The sequence below is a fragment of the Phallusia mammillata genome, chromosome 2 (genome assembly GCF_965637545.1).
Source record: "Phallusia mammillata chromosome 2, kaPhaMamm4.hap1.1, whole genome shotgun sequence".
NCBI classification, from domain to species: Eukaryota; Metazoa; Chordata; class Ascidiacea; order Phlebobranchia; family Ascidiidae; genus Phallusia; species Phallusia mammillata.
In genome coordinates this window covers 10716653-10732774 of record NC_137253.1, presented here as the reverse complement: position 1 = coordinate 10732774, position 16122 = coordinate 10716653, and the positions used below count along the sequence as shown (strand labels likewise).

The following is a 16122-nucleotide window of genomic DNA, read 5'->3' as shown; positions in this document are numbered from 1 at the left end:
GGCAAAACGGACGATAAATCTCTAATTTCGCTTTATTAACATAAAAAAGGATTCCGTTTTTTTTTATTGAGAAAATCATATTTTTGACAGCTGAATATCGCGACTGACCTTGAAATTATGATTAAAGTATTTTTTTATTTCCACGCTTGAGCGATGTCACGCCTCCAAAAAAGTCCCCATCAGCATCAGAGAATGTTCAGGCAAAAGACATTCAGAAACGTTTAAATGATATTTTTGCTATATTAAACACTACATTATATCTAAAAATGAATATTTACTTTGAATATTGTTTGAATTAAGCCTGTCAGGCTGGTTCAAAGGCATAGTTATAACAAATGAAAAGATTGGTCGCAGATTCAAAATCGTACAACAAAAATTACTTATTACTCAATATGTAAAAGTGTGTTTACATGCTTCAAAAGTTATTTTAAAGTTATGAAACTCATTCATGTACAGAAAAATAGACTTGCATTGTAAAAAGAGATGTTAAGGGTCACACACAGATTTTACAAAGCTGTCCAAAGCACTGGCAAAAAAATTGCCCCCTTGAGGTCAGAACAAATTTTAAACTCCTCACACAAACTCACTACTGCTCAGCAAAGATGTTTATCCAACACATGCTTAGATCGTAAGTATACATTGCTAAGAAAAATGTACATTGATGAGATTACTTATATAATGTCTTTTTCCAAAACATGAAAAACCAAAACCAAAATTTAAGTAAAACACAAGTTGTTTAACACATTGTTACAGCAAAATAGTACAGGGAAATTGATAAAAAGTTTGGGCAATCAAATTCAAGTTAAAGCTCGTAAGTTTGAAAAAATCAGGCAACTTATGTGTTTCTTCCTATACTTGTGTTTTATGTACACTTTGAACAAAACGTTATTCTTTGCTTGGATATTAGTGGAAAACTATATTTGCTTTAAGCATCTATTGGACTCAGTGATGAGGAAAAGGAATTTCAAAATGTTGCATTGTACTTTGCTGCTAAAGAAATGGAACCCCACATGCAAGAGTGGGATAAGAAGGTACAAAATTACCCAACATTCCTCATTGACTGCACTACATTGTAAAATTAATCATTTTATTTTCTGTCTTAAACTATAGATATTGTACATGCCTTGTTTTTTTCTTGGAATGTAATTTAGTGAAAAAACACTTTGTGCTGAATTTACTTTAACACTAGTTGTTTTTATGTTGAGCATATAATTTGCAAACTGTTGCCAATGATGACAAGTATCATATGGAATGCTGATCACCACAAGTAAATAAAAAGGGCCTCATATCTGAGATTGTTTTCAGACACTTGAACATGGATCTTGGAAAACATGCTCATGTGTTTTTTGTCGTTATTTGAAACATGTTTTTGTCTTATTTGATTGTTTGTAATTCTATTTGTTTGGTTTTAGGAATTTTTTCCAATTGATGTGATCAAGAAAACAGCAACCCTGGGTTTTGGCGGTTTGTATATTAAGGAAGAGTTTGGTGGCACTGGTTTGTCGCGGCTTGCAACGTCGGTTGTGTTTGAGGCACTTTCCACTGGCTGTGTCACCACTACAGCATTCATCACAATACACAAGTGAGTAATAGTTGTAAAAGTTCTAGTAATGAAAACAAGGGTTTTAATGTGCAACTTAAGTGATAAAAGTAGTTTTTCATACAAATTTATGTATGCTGTATACTATCAAAAGTCATTTTGTTGTTTAATTGCTTAATTGCCCATATTATCACATAAGAATGGTGTGGATATGTATCACAACAGTTTTTCTGTTTAAAACAGTGGTTCTCAAACTGGGGTCCACAGTCCTTTGGGGGTTCATGAGTCAATTTTGGGGGGACCGCAAAAAGGTTGAAGTACTTCTAAAATCTTATTCCGCGTCAGTTTGTGCCACTGAATCAGTTTAAATCATAGTAAAATTGAAAATCAACCTTCTCCATTGCTAAACAGTAGCCTTTATTCCATGACAACTAAGAAAAATACAATTGTTTGCACACAATGGTAATAATTTTGTCTTGTCTGTGATGAAGCTGTCTAAGGATCATTGTTATGCACAATTTTGCATAACTAGCTAAAATCCTTCAATCAACTTTCGTTTTTCTGAAATACACATTCAGGCTTAAGGACCGCTAGCCCTCAAAATAATGGCAAAGGGACCGTTTAGTAAAAGTTATGAAAAAGTTTGAGAACCAAAGGTTTAAAACATGTTTAAACATATTAGCCCACTTAAATACAGACAAAAATGAAATACTTAATGCTGAAAGTTAATTATCTAAATGTGGCTTTTAATACATGTTGTTTCAATTTAACTAAAAAATTGTTTTGTTGCTTTTTCTATGTGTAGTATGGTGGCATGGATGATCAGCACATATGGGACCGATGAACAAAAACAAACTGTAGTTCCTCAATTGATTGCAATGGACAAACTGGCATCATATTGCCTCACAGAACCCGGTAGATGAAACAAATTTCTAAATTTCATTTCACTTTTGTGTAAATAATTATTTTATTTAGGTAGTGGAAGTGATGCTGCAGCATTAATAACAAGTGCAAAAAAAGTTGGTGACCAGTATATTCTAAATGGCTCCAAGGTAGGTTTTTATTGAAATGAGGACATCTAAATATGCTTTACACTGCTAAAGCACCCCCACCTAAGACATGTTTCAGTTATAGTGGTTAAGGTTTGTCATGAGTTTTTGACATGTACACTTAAAGTTTGTTGTTTAAATGTTTTTATTTACGATTGGTAAGCATTTTTTGGTACTTTTGCAGGTGGTTTTTATACATAGGTAACACTAAGTATTAAAAGTTTAAATAGTCCCATGTCCAACTAAATACTTACTACACACTACATAACATACTTGTTGAGAGGTCAATAATGAGTAAAAATGCTTATACTTTGTCCAAAGTACCAAGGTACAACCTGTCCCTTGTCCTAACAAAGATTTTTTGATAAGTTGTCTCCAGAGGAAACACAAAATATGCAATTCACAGCCACAAATTTACACTACTCTTATGCAGGCTTTTATCAGTGGTGCTGGAACAACTGATGTTTACTTAGTAATGGTAAGAACTGGTGAGCCAGGACCCAAAGGCATCTCTGCTGTCTTGATTGACAAAGACACACCTGGGCTTAGTTTCGGGAAATCAGAAAGCAAGGTTGGTGGATTTGTACTGTTTTGATATCTTGAAAAACAAATATTTACCGCTCCACTGAGAGTGAATATACTGAACAATATCAGACCCTTCAACAGACAGTATGGTCATTGACAATTATGACATTAAATAACTAAGAATAAAAAATATTTTCCTAGTAACAGAATCAATAAATGTACATGGAATATATGTATTTTGCCTAACTGGCATCTTCAGTTCCTTATTCAAATAGAATCAATATTCCATGTAAATTTGTTGAATATTTCTTTTACTCGAAAAATATTTTCCATTATCTGTTAAAAACCATTTTGTATTTACATTTCAAGCTTGGGTGGAAGAATCAGCCCACTTGTGTTGTGAATTTTGAAGACTGTGCAATTCCAGTGAGCAACAGAATAGGACCTGAAGGATTTGGTTTCAATATAGCGATGGCTGGTTTGAATGGAGGCAGAATCAACATTTGTAAATACCTGTTAATACTTTTTTCATGGGTCATGGATATTTAGCAACTAAAAGATAACTGTGTTGTTTTGTATGCAGAAAATAGAATCTTGGTCTTACAGTATTTGTGCAGTAGACTGTTTGATGTTCAGAATTAAACAGGAACTTTCGCAGACTTTTTTCCAAGTGCAAAATTATAAATCTAAAACAAAAATGTTTGATGGTTCAGCCTTTATTGACTTGTAAAAATTCACTGAAACAATTTATGGAAAATGATAAAGTTGTTTTTTGTTTTTAGCCTCAACATCCCTGGGTGGAGCTCAGAAAAGTTTTGAACTGGCCAGAGACCATTTAGGTGTAAGGAAAGCTTTTGGAAAGACTCTGAACCAAAACCAGGTACAATATTTGCAGTAATTGTTAAACCTATGATTTTTTGTTATAGTGAGAGCCAAAACTTCCAATAGATAGCACACAATTGTTTGGCAAGTGTTAAACATAGAGCAGCAACACTAACCAGATAAGAGATCTCATTTAACTCCTAACTGCCCAAAGTCATACCTTTTTGCTTGTTTAGTAATTTTCCCTATGTGTGAAGTAACAATGAAGTAGTTGCTCTATTTTTCACATTTTCCATGACATTTGTGTATTTTAGTAGTTTTCAAGCTCTTGTACTTTTTGCAGTACCTACAGTTCAAAATGGCTGAAATGGCCACTCAAGTAGTTTCTTCTCGATTGATGGTTCGTGAAGCAGCCAGAGCATTGGACAATCAACTACCAAGCGCTCCAGCTCTTTGTGCAATGGCCAAACTACATGCTACCGATAACTGCTTTGATGTAAGTTAAATATCCTTCTAGCAAAATCTACAAGAACAAAATAGAGCTCATATAAACCACTTGCAATCTAATAGTAACAAGGTTTAGAAAGCAAAAATAATTTTATTTGAAAGCAAAATATTTTTTTTGTTTAAAAACTTATTCTTAACAAAATTATGTTTTTCTATTTCTTGACACACAGATTTGGAGTTTAATAAAGCACTTCAAGGTATGTCATTTTTCTGTGTTTAGGTTTGCAACTCTGCATTACAAATGTTCGGTGGATATGGCTACTTGAATGATTATCCAGTGCAACAATTTGTTAGAGATGTCCGTGTAAATCAAATCCTTGAAGGAACAAATGAAATAATGAGACTGCTAATTGCCAGAAACACATTATAGCCAGATCTGTTTAAAAAATCTTAAACTTTTTAAATATGTTTAGTGGGCAAATAGTACAAAATAGGCCAAAGCAAGTTTTTTCTGTGGTTTGATATTACTTATTGTACTAAGGCAAACAGTTTCAGAACATAAAACAGTAAAAAAGAAGTACCTTTTTGAATCAGAAACTGTCCCATGTAGCCTGGTACTGGCCCATCAAGGATTTGTTACCTGGTAGTGTCATAACAACAATTTAGACATAAGTCATGCAACATGGATGCCATTGACTAAAGTCATTGACTACAAATTAAAAACAATCCATGACACTTTCTGTATGAAGACATCAGCATAAATATTTATTCTTTTGTTTAAGTCAAAATACTGCCTGCTTAAAATTGGTCCATGCCATAAAAAAGTTTGCCCAACCGTGATGCACACACAGGCCTGTTATTTATTTCATTCTTCTTTAAGATGATACATTACTAGGTAGTTAATATTCTCCTTAAATACATGTGTAAATTGTTCTGTAAGTAATTGTTAATTGAGAGGACAATTAATATGTGTTCACATAAAAATCAAATTTAAATATGATTTGAGCAAAAATTTATCAGTCTTTAGTATGCAATTAGTGTTTAACTACAGATGTTTATACTGGGTGTCATATAATGTATCACCTCTTTTTTGATAAGCAATGAAGGGCTTAGATAATATGTTTAGTGACATTATAGAGTTTAGTGACACTCTTTGTTATTTATGTACATCCATATCCAACCATTATTTTTTGCTGTTCTGTACCAAACTGGATTTTCATATTTATGTGTTAAGAAAATTTATATTGATTTACTTTTCAAATGTGTCTGTTCCATTTGTAACACTGGTCTTTGTAAATTGCTGTGTATATTTATGATAATCATGTACTTTTACCTTTTATTAAAGACACCAAAACCTTACAGGTTGCCATGCCAGGTGATTTTGATTTAGAACATGTTTAATACTTTAATTGACAGACTAGGTTTAAATGTTTGCTTCTGATTTATTGCATGAAGTTGGCATTGCGAATTTAACTGAAAGCTTTATTTTTATCGCTTTTGTAAATGTGATTGTAAAATAAAGGCTTCTCTTAGATTTGGTAAAGTCACATTAACAAACATAGAGTGTGCATTTGCAAGATTTATTTCTTAGAAAGTAATGATAATTCAACTTTGCAACCTCCTAAAAATCTTGTCACCACATCAAACAAAAGCAGCACTTACAAAAAAAAAAAAAAATTGTCAAAAATATATGACACTGAAGTTCAATACATTTAAACAGACACGCAACATAAGTAAAAAGTGACTTTGCAGCTCTGTTTCTGCAACTAATAGTGGCTAAGTTTATTTTTATCAGTGGGCAAAATGTAGCATTTATTTTTTAAATGAAAACCTGGACCAGTAGTTTGGGCAATTCTACAGTGAAGGCATCTTAGGTAAAGCATCTCCAATTGCAACATTTTGTTTTACGGTAACAAAAACAAATCAAAATAGAAGATAGTGTTTATGGTGAGTGACTGACAAAATAGCCACTGGTAGACAGAAGTGAAGTTGGCACTGGAACAATGTTTTCAAATTACAAGATTCGACTCTTAAAAATTTGCTACTGCAAAACTACAATTTAACCACTTAGTGTCATGGTTGAGAAAATTAAGTTGCAACAGCATGTGATTAAACTGGCAAGCAAATCATGCAAACATCAAAAACAGTAAATGTTAAGATGCTTTGCTTTACTAAAATCAAAGACTTTTTCATAAAACATAAACACAATACATAGTGCAATAATTTCAAACTGGTTTAACTGGAGTGCCAATGTGAAACAAAAACAATAAAAGCACATGAACATGAAAAAACTTGTTTTTGTAAAGAAAATTTAAGGCATTTTATTAGTTTATTTAAAGTCTATTAGTATTGCATGTTATCAAATCAACTGAAATGGCCTTTTGCAGCCAGAAACCACTTTGAGGTATTTTTGTTGAGCAATTTCAATTTGCAGCTGTGTATACTCGTAGAGGTTCAATAGAAGTCAATTTCGAGAAGTTTTTAAAACATACCCTACGACCTTAGTTCATCTAAGAAAAAACTAAATTCATTGCATGATTGATTTGGTTCAAAGTGGATCCCGTCCATGGCGTAATCGTAGTTGTTCTTTAAATATCCATGTCAAAATTGTTTGTGGTCCAAGTCTAATAAATGCTGGAACAAATCCCTACATACAACAAAAAGACAGATTTGGCAAAGATAAGTACATTTTTTTCATAATGTTTTTTACAACTAATTTGAAACTAAATTTCTTACAAAATAATAAATTGTTCAAAAAATACATAATTTACTACTGTATTAAAATAAAAAAAATGTTTTGAAACAAAATAAAACCTCACCTTAAAATAGCTGAGGGGTCCTTGCTTTCCAGTCAGAACAATACAGTGCCAAATACCCTGCAAAACAAGATATCAATCAGACCACCATTGCCAATTTGTCTGCCATTGCGGGTTCGCTTCAATACAAAATAGTCTTGCACTTCTTGGCAATCGTTATCTGCTTTAGATTCACAAGTTTGGGAAATGATTATTTCCGGGTTAAGATCAGTTGACAATCATTCAATTATAAACTGGTTTAGATTCAATTTACAAACACAATGTACAACTGTTGTTAAGAATTAGTGTGTATCACAATTACCTTGTATTCCCCAGGTTTTGCATTCATAAGTCGCGTTTTCATGACATCAACAGGTTGTGTCATTCCAGTTGCTATGGCACCCTGTAAACAAAATATGCAACAAGTTTAGGTACCTTATTTCCAAGCAGAAATATTAAAAATGCCTTTTTTTTTTTTTTTTTTTTCAAAATTTTACTTAAATCATTGCATTACTGTCAAATGTATACTTAAACTTACTGCTAGAAAACTGGCAGTAAAGTGAGTCTGTATGTTGTCGTTGAAGTATGAAGAAGTCAGTAGAAACGTCTTAATTTGGTCATAAAAGGCAATCTGCAAATACATTACTTATGATAAAAATCAACAGAACAAAAATTAACTCAGCTTGAATATTTTTTTTTAGCTTTGTGTTATGGAGACAAAATTTCCTTTGAAAAATTTCAATACACTTTTTTTCTGAGTCAGCAATTATCATATGCACAGGATATTAATAGAGAATGTATGTTTTTCAAAGATTTGCACAAGATATAGATTGTTTGAACAAGAGTTGCTGAGTCGATAGTTACAAGCTCCTGGGATAAAATGACAACAAAGCAAGGAGTCAGCAACATTTTGGTCCAAGTGCTTAGTAAGCACACTTGTCATTAACTTAGGTCTGTGTCTACTAAGTAAAAAAAAAATCAGTAAAAATCAACACCCCATCTTCTCAAAGAACTTTAACCTAAAATTTTTGCTGGGATCGATTTTACAACCTTTTCTTAATGTGGTGTTTTAAATAGTGTTTTTATATATGTACACATGGGCTTAAACTTGATCCTAATAAGGCTTTAGTGCAAGTTTAGGCTATAATATGACATTTCAAGGATGTTCTTAGCAGAAAAACTGATTATTCTGTGCTATTTTTTTTAAATCCAGGATATTACATTCAAATCTTGTAGAAATTTTGGCAAAATGGTGTACAAGAGTACAAAACATGATATCACATTTTACTTTGAACATACATGTTAATTTTAGGACTTGTTAATTTAGAGTGTGTTTGTGAATGCAGAAATTTGACTGATGTGAAAAACAAACAGCTTCCTCACTGCTAAATACACCATCATTGTCACATGGAACATAAAGCCAATTAGGAAGCAATTAATACCACATATGCTTACAAACTAAAAGCAATTGATATTTTGTTTTGCTATAAATTTCCTACATTAAAAGTAATATGCATTTGCACAGGGATTTTTAAATTTTGGGCCAAATTTCTTGTTGGATTATCAAGATATTGTAGTTCACAGCTAGTCTGTACACATAATAATGAACAGATATTGCTGAATAGCAAAATTATGTGTGCACAACTAGCTGGGATGATCAAACAGTTTCAAACCACAAATCAAAGAACCTTTATCCAAAATAAGCTTAATATAAAAGAAAAATGGGCCTTGGCTTGGCAATCTCTTGCATGTGCTTATTGTTATACCCTAATTGGGCCATACTCAAACATAAACACATACTAAGTTGTACATAAATTATAAATGAACTTCTCAGGCTCACAAAGGGTCACCACAACTATCAAGGGAACATAAAATCAATGCAAACTGTCAGCAAATGTGTACTTTACAGTCTTTAGGCTCCATGCAGTATTAATACTAAATAAAAACAAGGGTTTTATACAACTCATACAAAATGCAATTGCACGAAAATGGGACTTATCATAGATTTATGTATCGTATTCTAAAAAAGCTTTTAAATTTAGTACCCCTAATTGTTTTTTAAACAAATCAACAGTTTTGTTTACCTGACCATTGGTAACAAGCACAGCTCGGGCTGTGGCCATTGCAAGGCCATTAAATAGAGCGGGGATGCCTTCCTTACTTGCCACTTGGTACAGTCCATCAAACACATGCTTGTAACTGAAAATATAGTTGACATATATTAAGAAGAGTTTAAACTGAAATTGGTAGAACATGATAATATGTATACATGTGAATTTGCGTCTTTCGTATGTATATGTAACGATAACAACACCATATGATATACACACAATTATCTTACTTTCTTCGTTGGGCTTGGGGTAATTTGATATCATTTTGTAGTCGAACATTAACCATGTCGCATGGCGTTCCCACTATTCCTCCACAAAACCCTATTCGAAAATAAAACAATTAAAAATCATTTCAGACCAAATTAGAAATTTAAGCCAGTACAAATAGTATTCGGTTAAGATGTTTACTGTCTAACCTGCAATAGATGCAATCATCATTTTCTGAAGCATTGTGGGATTTTGACCTTCAGTGGCAATATATGGACGAAGAATGTCATAAACTGCAAACCTTGTCATGGAGTATGTGAGCTGTGGCAGAAACAGTTTTCAAACATACGCTTTGCATTGTTTAAAATACTTGTACACATCGATACCTGTCTTCCAACTGAAGCACTAATGCCATTATAAAGAGCAAGTACTCCTTGGCTTCGTACAATGTGCACAGCCATTTGTGACCCTCGCATACTTGCACCATGTTGGGTTTGAAGGTGAACCTAAGACATATGTGACATGTGAATAAATTATTTTGGCAATCAGTATTTTCTTTTTTCATCTGTTTATCACAACAGTTAGGATTCAGAATCGCATTTCAAATGAGATGGCAAAACACTAATATGCAATTAAAATCACAAAACAATGCAATGATTACTTTTAACAAGTCCAGGGGATGTGTAAAGCATGATGCGCCAGCTGAAGCCAAGCCACCATGATACCACACTGAAGTCCGCTTAGTGATATCTACTTCCTTAACTGCCATGGCAATAATTAATTCTGTTTACACTTCCCAGTATTCTTGACTGTAGATTGGAACAGTTCTTTTTTGAAAGTAGATGTTATTCCCTGCCTCTGCACAGCACTATTTGGGTCTTGAACGTGCTGAACAATTGACTTAAAACAGTTACAGTCCCGTCAGTGCGATGGTGTAGATAGGATAGCAGCTAACCAAAACACAACATGTCCTAAATATGCATGCTACATTAACTGCAAACGTATATAATTATAGTTTATTTGCAATTACAGCATACCTATTACCTACATGCAAAACACAGAACGACTCAAAAGTTCTATCTAGTCTTCACACAACGAATATATTTTCTTTTAGCCGATTCACCATTAGTACGTGACAGAAGAGGCGAACACACTGGCCGCCGCAAAAAAGTTTTTCAGTCGCGTGCACCGAACAAGTCAACAATAAAACTGCTAACATATGTCAAGCATGGGCAATCAAGCATGCAAAAATACGTTGCGACTGCATTGCTTTGGTCCTCAGGCCAATTCGTCGCTGCGGTGTTTTGGCATTTTCAAGGTGATATCAGGAATCAGCATATTCTGACGGTGGTGTGGGCAACATTCGTGTGTCTGTAATTGGCGGAGAAAAAGGTCGAAGGGCGTTTTTGGAGGTGTGAAGTGGGCGTGGCATTGTGGTTAATATTGATTCATGCAGCGCATGATTGTGCGACTGACAACCACAAAGCCCGAAGGACAACAATATTATTTATGTTCCTTTTACGTCTGATGCTGAAAATAGATTTCCAACCCTGCCAATCAGGCTTGCAATACTTCATCTTATCTATCTAAGTGTTCAAGTGAATCTTAATGAAGCAAACGCCACTAAACCAAATATTTTGAAAACTGAAGTTAGTTTCTCACATATTTCCGAAAAGCCTCGACCTACTAGTGTGAAATGCATGAAAACTCTATTATTACAGTACAGAACACATTGCTGCAAAAACCATAAAATACTCTACAGGCACCTTGTTTGTATTTTGCTGCAATAATAATGGTTACCTTATGACCTTTCTCAATGAAACTTTTGGTACCAATTTCATGCATTTTAAAACATTCAAATAGGCATATTAGGCTAAGCCAAACTTCAGAATTACTGATTTTTAACCTAAAAAACAACCCTGCCTCAACTGCCCTGGATTGACTTGTTTGTGTCAATACCTATCTGGGCAAAAAAATACTGTGCACTCAGAAAGTCATATCACTCCAAAAACAATATGGTGTGCATGTTCAAGACTATTTTGTTTAAATAAGTTTTACTTTTACTGATGGATTGTGACAAACATGCATTGCATTGTGTTTTATTGGGTAAAAGACCACCCTTATTCATTATAGCAGCATATATCCAGATTTGGTTACATTGCTTACAATTTAGCAATAAGGTTGAAACAGTGTGCACTGTCTGCAGCTCAACTTAACCAGTGTTATATAACACATAGAAAAGTGTAATATAATACACACACAACAAAAACTTTCTGAACTGTCCACTAGTCAAATATTTTAGGCACACTCCACCAACGGACAATTGATAAAATGATACAATAGCCTGCAATGGTTATTTTTCATGGGCCTTTCTGTATGTGTATTGAGGTTGGGTGTTCTTAAACAGACTGAATTTGGTATTTTTTATGCAAGCACCACCACATGTCCCATCACCATTCCTTACATTTTGAAAGGTAACGCAAACCTTAAAATTGTTTATTGTGTTTGTCATACAGAGTCTGTTGCTTTCTCAGCATTGGAATCAGAACCATCACTGTTACTTTGCTCATCTGTTTCTTCTGCTTTGTTTTGCTTTTTTCCTTGTTTCTTTTTCAGTTTCATATTTTGCTTTTTGCGCAGTCGCTTTGCACGTTTTTTATTGGTTGCTTCCTCAGCAGCTTTTTTGTTTTCCTCTTGCTTTTGAGCATACTCTTCATCAAGCTTTCGTCGCTTATCCTCATATGACATGAATTTCTGACGTGTAAACTCACGCCGTCGAATGTGGCGATAAACATGAAATTCACCACTCCCAGCTCCAGCGCTGGAACCCATAACATCCCTTACAAACTCAGGTGCATCTTTGGGTTTCCATGCTTTCTTTTGTTCAGGAATATAAACAGGCTTATCAGGGTTCTTCATTAATTTCTCTACCTTTAGTCTTTGAATGTCTGCAGGCCCCTTGATGACTTTTATAGTCTTTTCTGCTGCTTTTTCGTCCATTCGGGCCTCATTTCTGATAGCTTTTCCATCCATCTTACTTGCGTTTTCTTACAGATTTCTTGACACCCTTTGTATTGTTGTTTGATTTTTGATTTAGGACAGGTTCAACTGCTGCTGTATCTTTTTTCAATTCAACTTCTTCACCTTTTTTATTTGAAATAGCAAAAGTAGCTATGATGCAAATCAGTTGAAAAATTCCACCAATGTATAGAAGGGCTTTTAAGATAATGTCAATAATTGATTCGCCTGGTTGATTTAATTCATGTTCCATATCAACAAAACAACATTTGTAAATAATGATCACTAGTGCCAGCAGTTAGCCTATTATTGCCTAAAAATTTAAATGGCTACTGTTAAGAGATGCTAGTTAAAAGTTCAAAGAAAGAGAATTAATCGGCTATAAATCCATGTTAAGATTACCATGTTAAGATTGTGTGTTACTTGGCACATCTGGTAAATTGCTTATTTCAATTGAACTTTTTGTTTAATTGCATGCTTGTAGCGGCCTCTCTCACTTCCGTTATCGTGTGCCTTCACACTACAGCTAACCGGACAGATTGCCTTCTTTCTCTGACTCTCGTCTTATGCGGCGTATTCGCTCATTGTGTTATTCTATTACGATGTACCTCGAATAAACACCTTGCTACATTTGGTGACCCCAAGCGTGCAAAAACGTTATTTTTGCATTATGACAGAAGCCACTAACTCGGAGAATGCTGTAGCAGTAAAGTTACCTAAGTTTTGAACAGCTCAGCGACGAGTTTGGTTTCAGCAAGCGGAGGCACAGTTCGCTTACCAGAAAGAAGTAAACCACCAATTAAAGTGTATCAAAAGTAAGAAATGTTCACACAATATTTTGGGCTGTTTAGGCATACAAAGGCACAAACTTTTTGTAGAAAATATACTTTTCGGAATTTAACATGCATATTTTAAAATGTTTTCATGACATGAATGTAACAGTGTGGGATGATGGTTGCTCTGTGATTTATCAAACTTTTACAGAATGTTCTCCTAAACACACGCTTAAAAAATGTACCCATACACTATCCAAATTCCAAACCTATAAAATATATTTTTAGAATTATCACATCTTCATTAAAAAATATGCAAAGTGCACTGGCTCAAACATGGAAGTGTTCAATTGGAAAATTGCATTCTTTTCTTCTGAAATAACAACATTCCCAAATATCCCATGTTTTTATTTTTAAATTTTTTGCTTAACCCACTTTCCATTTTTCTGCTTTCAGTACCCAATTAAAAAGCTTAGAATAATGTGTCAAAATTTGGAATCATTTCTCCTTTAGATTTGTAGATTTTACAACCGTGGTTCAGTAATTGTAAAACAACGATTGTTATTTCACTAATTCAGATTGCAAAAAAATCCTCCTGCCAAATTTGTACCTTATCCGTAAGATGTTGTTAAAACCGTAGTATTTTATACATAACAATTTTACCACGACAAAAACAGAAAACAAAAGCTAGTGTTCATTTATCTTTGTCCACACAACACAACACGAGTCTAATTTGGAAAAAATCAACGATAATCGGTCAAGCGCGTCGAAATATGGCAAACGTCATGCGTGACTTAACATCACCCCAAATACCAACAGATTTCAAAAACCTAATAAATTTTGTTTTTGTTACGGAGTTGGATTTGCTTCCAATAAAATATTGAGGGCGATTGTGAATTGTCAATTCCATGTTTGAACTATACATCATTCAACACAAGTTGACAAAGTCACAAGTCATTAATACACCTTTATTGCCAACGAACAAATTTGGAATCAAAAGTTTGCCAATACTGCTTGGATTTTTTGTGCTACTGCATCGCAACATTCCCATCGTACTGTGATGTCACACACATATGCAACGTAATAATTCAACTAGCTTCGCTAAAATCTGCTGACGGTATTTTAAACGCAACATCTGACCTTGAAGTTCTTGGGTAAAAAATGCAACTATTTTTCTCATTCGAAATTGAATTTTTTACCAGTGATAGCGCAAGCAGCAAATGACAGTAACCGGCAACTCAAGACTCGCAAACATATGATTTGAAGATTTTGCTTCAGGAAAAAGTAATTAAATTGGAACAAATTATTATCATTTAAAATTTGGCGTCTGGTCCAAATGCAGCGAGGTGCGCTACCTGGCGGTTGAAAAATATCAAGAATCTATCTAAAACAATCATGAGACATGAAGCAAGTAATGTTTTTTTTTCATCCTTTAACTAAAGTTACAAAACTAACTAACTGTATATCACTAAGTTTATGCCCTTTGCCGTGACTAAAGGATAATACAAAAGTTTTTTTAAGAATTAGGGTTTTATATAGGGATTAGGGAAGTTTTAAACTGAACTCTGGTTATTTCAATAAAGTCATATTTTGAATATCTTGCATAGAGTGTGAAATTAAGCAAAACAATGGTTGAGCAAAGTCAAGCAAAAGTGAGATTGAAATGCTTTACTGATAGTCCCTCCTTTTTATTTTGTTGTTGAGTATGACAGTAAGGTTTTTTGGGGTTAGCTTTACACAATACTCTATATACCTTGTAGAAATGTTTCATGATTTACTGTACTTAGTGTACTATATGTAATTCAATTATGGCCCACTGAACATTAAAATTGTTGTACAACATTATGATGTAAATTTGACAATAAAATATTGTTCAAATTCTCAAGGTGCAACCGCTTTATTATACAAAATTAAAACATGTATCAAATCAAGTTAATCAACAGATGACAGATCTAACCTTTATATTAGGAATTTTTCTAAAATTATGTTAGGAATTTGAAACACAAATATGGGTTGTTTTTTGTGTCGCTAAAGTCTTTGTTTGCATTTCTAACTTTCAAATGTTTACCCCAATTTTAATGCCTTCGTCATACATTTTTGCCAGCACATGTAACATTTTTATGCAGTATGAGACAAAAATGTATCAACAGATCAAACCTTTATTTCTAAAATTATGTTAGGAATTTAAAACAGAAATATAGGTCCTTTTTTGTGTAGCGAAACTCTTGGTTTGCATTTGTAACTTTCAAATGTTTACCCCAATTTGAATGCCTTGTCATATATTTTTGCCAGCACATGTGACTTTTTTATGCAGTATGAGATGAGTACACAAAAAATATTTATTTGTGTATGGACACTTTGAAACAAGAGAGTTTGTTTTTTTATACTTGTTTACTGCTGCTGTTTGCAGTAAACAACAAAAACAATTATTTTGGTCAAGTCAGGAAACATTATGCAAAAACACATTTAGTCTTTGTTGGTTTGTTTAACATGTATTTTTGGTCATGAAAGTGTTCATTATTTGTGATGTAATTATTTTCAGGGGTCTAGGGCAGGTAATTTTGTGCATAATTTTTATTTTTGTAAATGTGTACAAAGTCTGGTTGAACATCACTAATCAAATTTGTTGCTGGTCGCTGGTTGAACAAATCTGCTTTTAGGTGAGTTTTGTTTGATATTTAGCATTGTGCTGTTAACAAAAATACAGTATATATATCATACAATTGTTATTACATTTGATGTTAAATTTAAGTTGAACACTTAATTCGCTAAATTGTGTTTGTTTGTTTCATACATTTTTTCTCAGCTACAAGCTTGCATCTGTATATATGCTCA

The 16122-nt window shown here is 33.5% G+C and overlaps 3 protein-coding genes across 3 annotated transcripts; 1 reads left to right on the top strand and 2 right to left on the bottom strand.

Moving 5' to 3' along the window:
* The first annotated feature begins 436 nt into the window (after positions 1-436).
* Positions 437-5917, top strand: LOC145215536 (isobutyryl-CoA dehydrogenase, mitochondrial-like). Its single transcript, XM_080084239.1, has 10 exons — positions 437-628; positions 931-1031; positions 1413-1582; positions 2346-2455; positions 2516-2592; positions 3023-3160; positions 3484-3619; positions 3897-3994; positions 4280-4432; positions 4664-5917. The coding sequence occupies exons 1-10, from the start codon at positions 484-486 to the stop codon at positions 4811-4813; spliced, it is 1278 nt and encodes a 425-aa protein (XP_079940365.1). The 5' UTR covers positions 437-483; the 3' UTR covers positions 4814-5917.
* Positions 5918-5947: 30 nt separating this feature from the next.
* Positions 5948-11507, bottom strand: LOC145215537 (mitochondrial dicarboxylate carrier-like). Its single transcript, XM_080084240.1, has 9 exons — positions 10158-11507; positions 9883-10002; positions 9706-9817; positions 9520-9610; positions 9263-9377; positions 7717-7809; positions 7501-7581; positions 7203-7259; positions 5948-7030 (listed from the first exon to the last, which is right to left on the bottom strand). Exons 1-9 carry the CDS (start codon positions 10263-10265, stop codon positions 6932-6934), a joined length of 876 nt encoding a protein of 291 aa, XP_079940366.1. The 5' UTR covers positions 10266-11507; the 3' UTR covers positions 5948-6931.
* A 72-nt stretch (positions 11508-11579) lies between these two features.
* LOC145215539 (PRKR-interacting protein 1 homolog) lies at positions 11580-12851 on the bottom strand. Its single transcript, XM_080084241.1, has one exon. It carries the CDS (start codon positions 12527-12529, stop codon positions 12005-12007), a length of 525 nt encoding a protein of 174 aa, XP_079940367.1. The 5' UTR covers positions 12530-12851; the 3' UTR covers positions 11580-12004.
* Positions 12852-16122: the final 3271 nt, after the last annotated feature.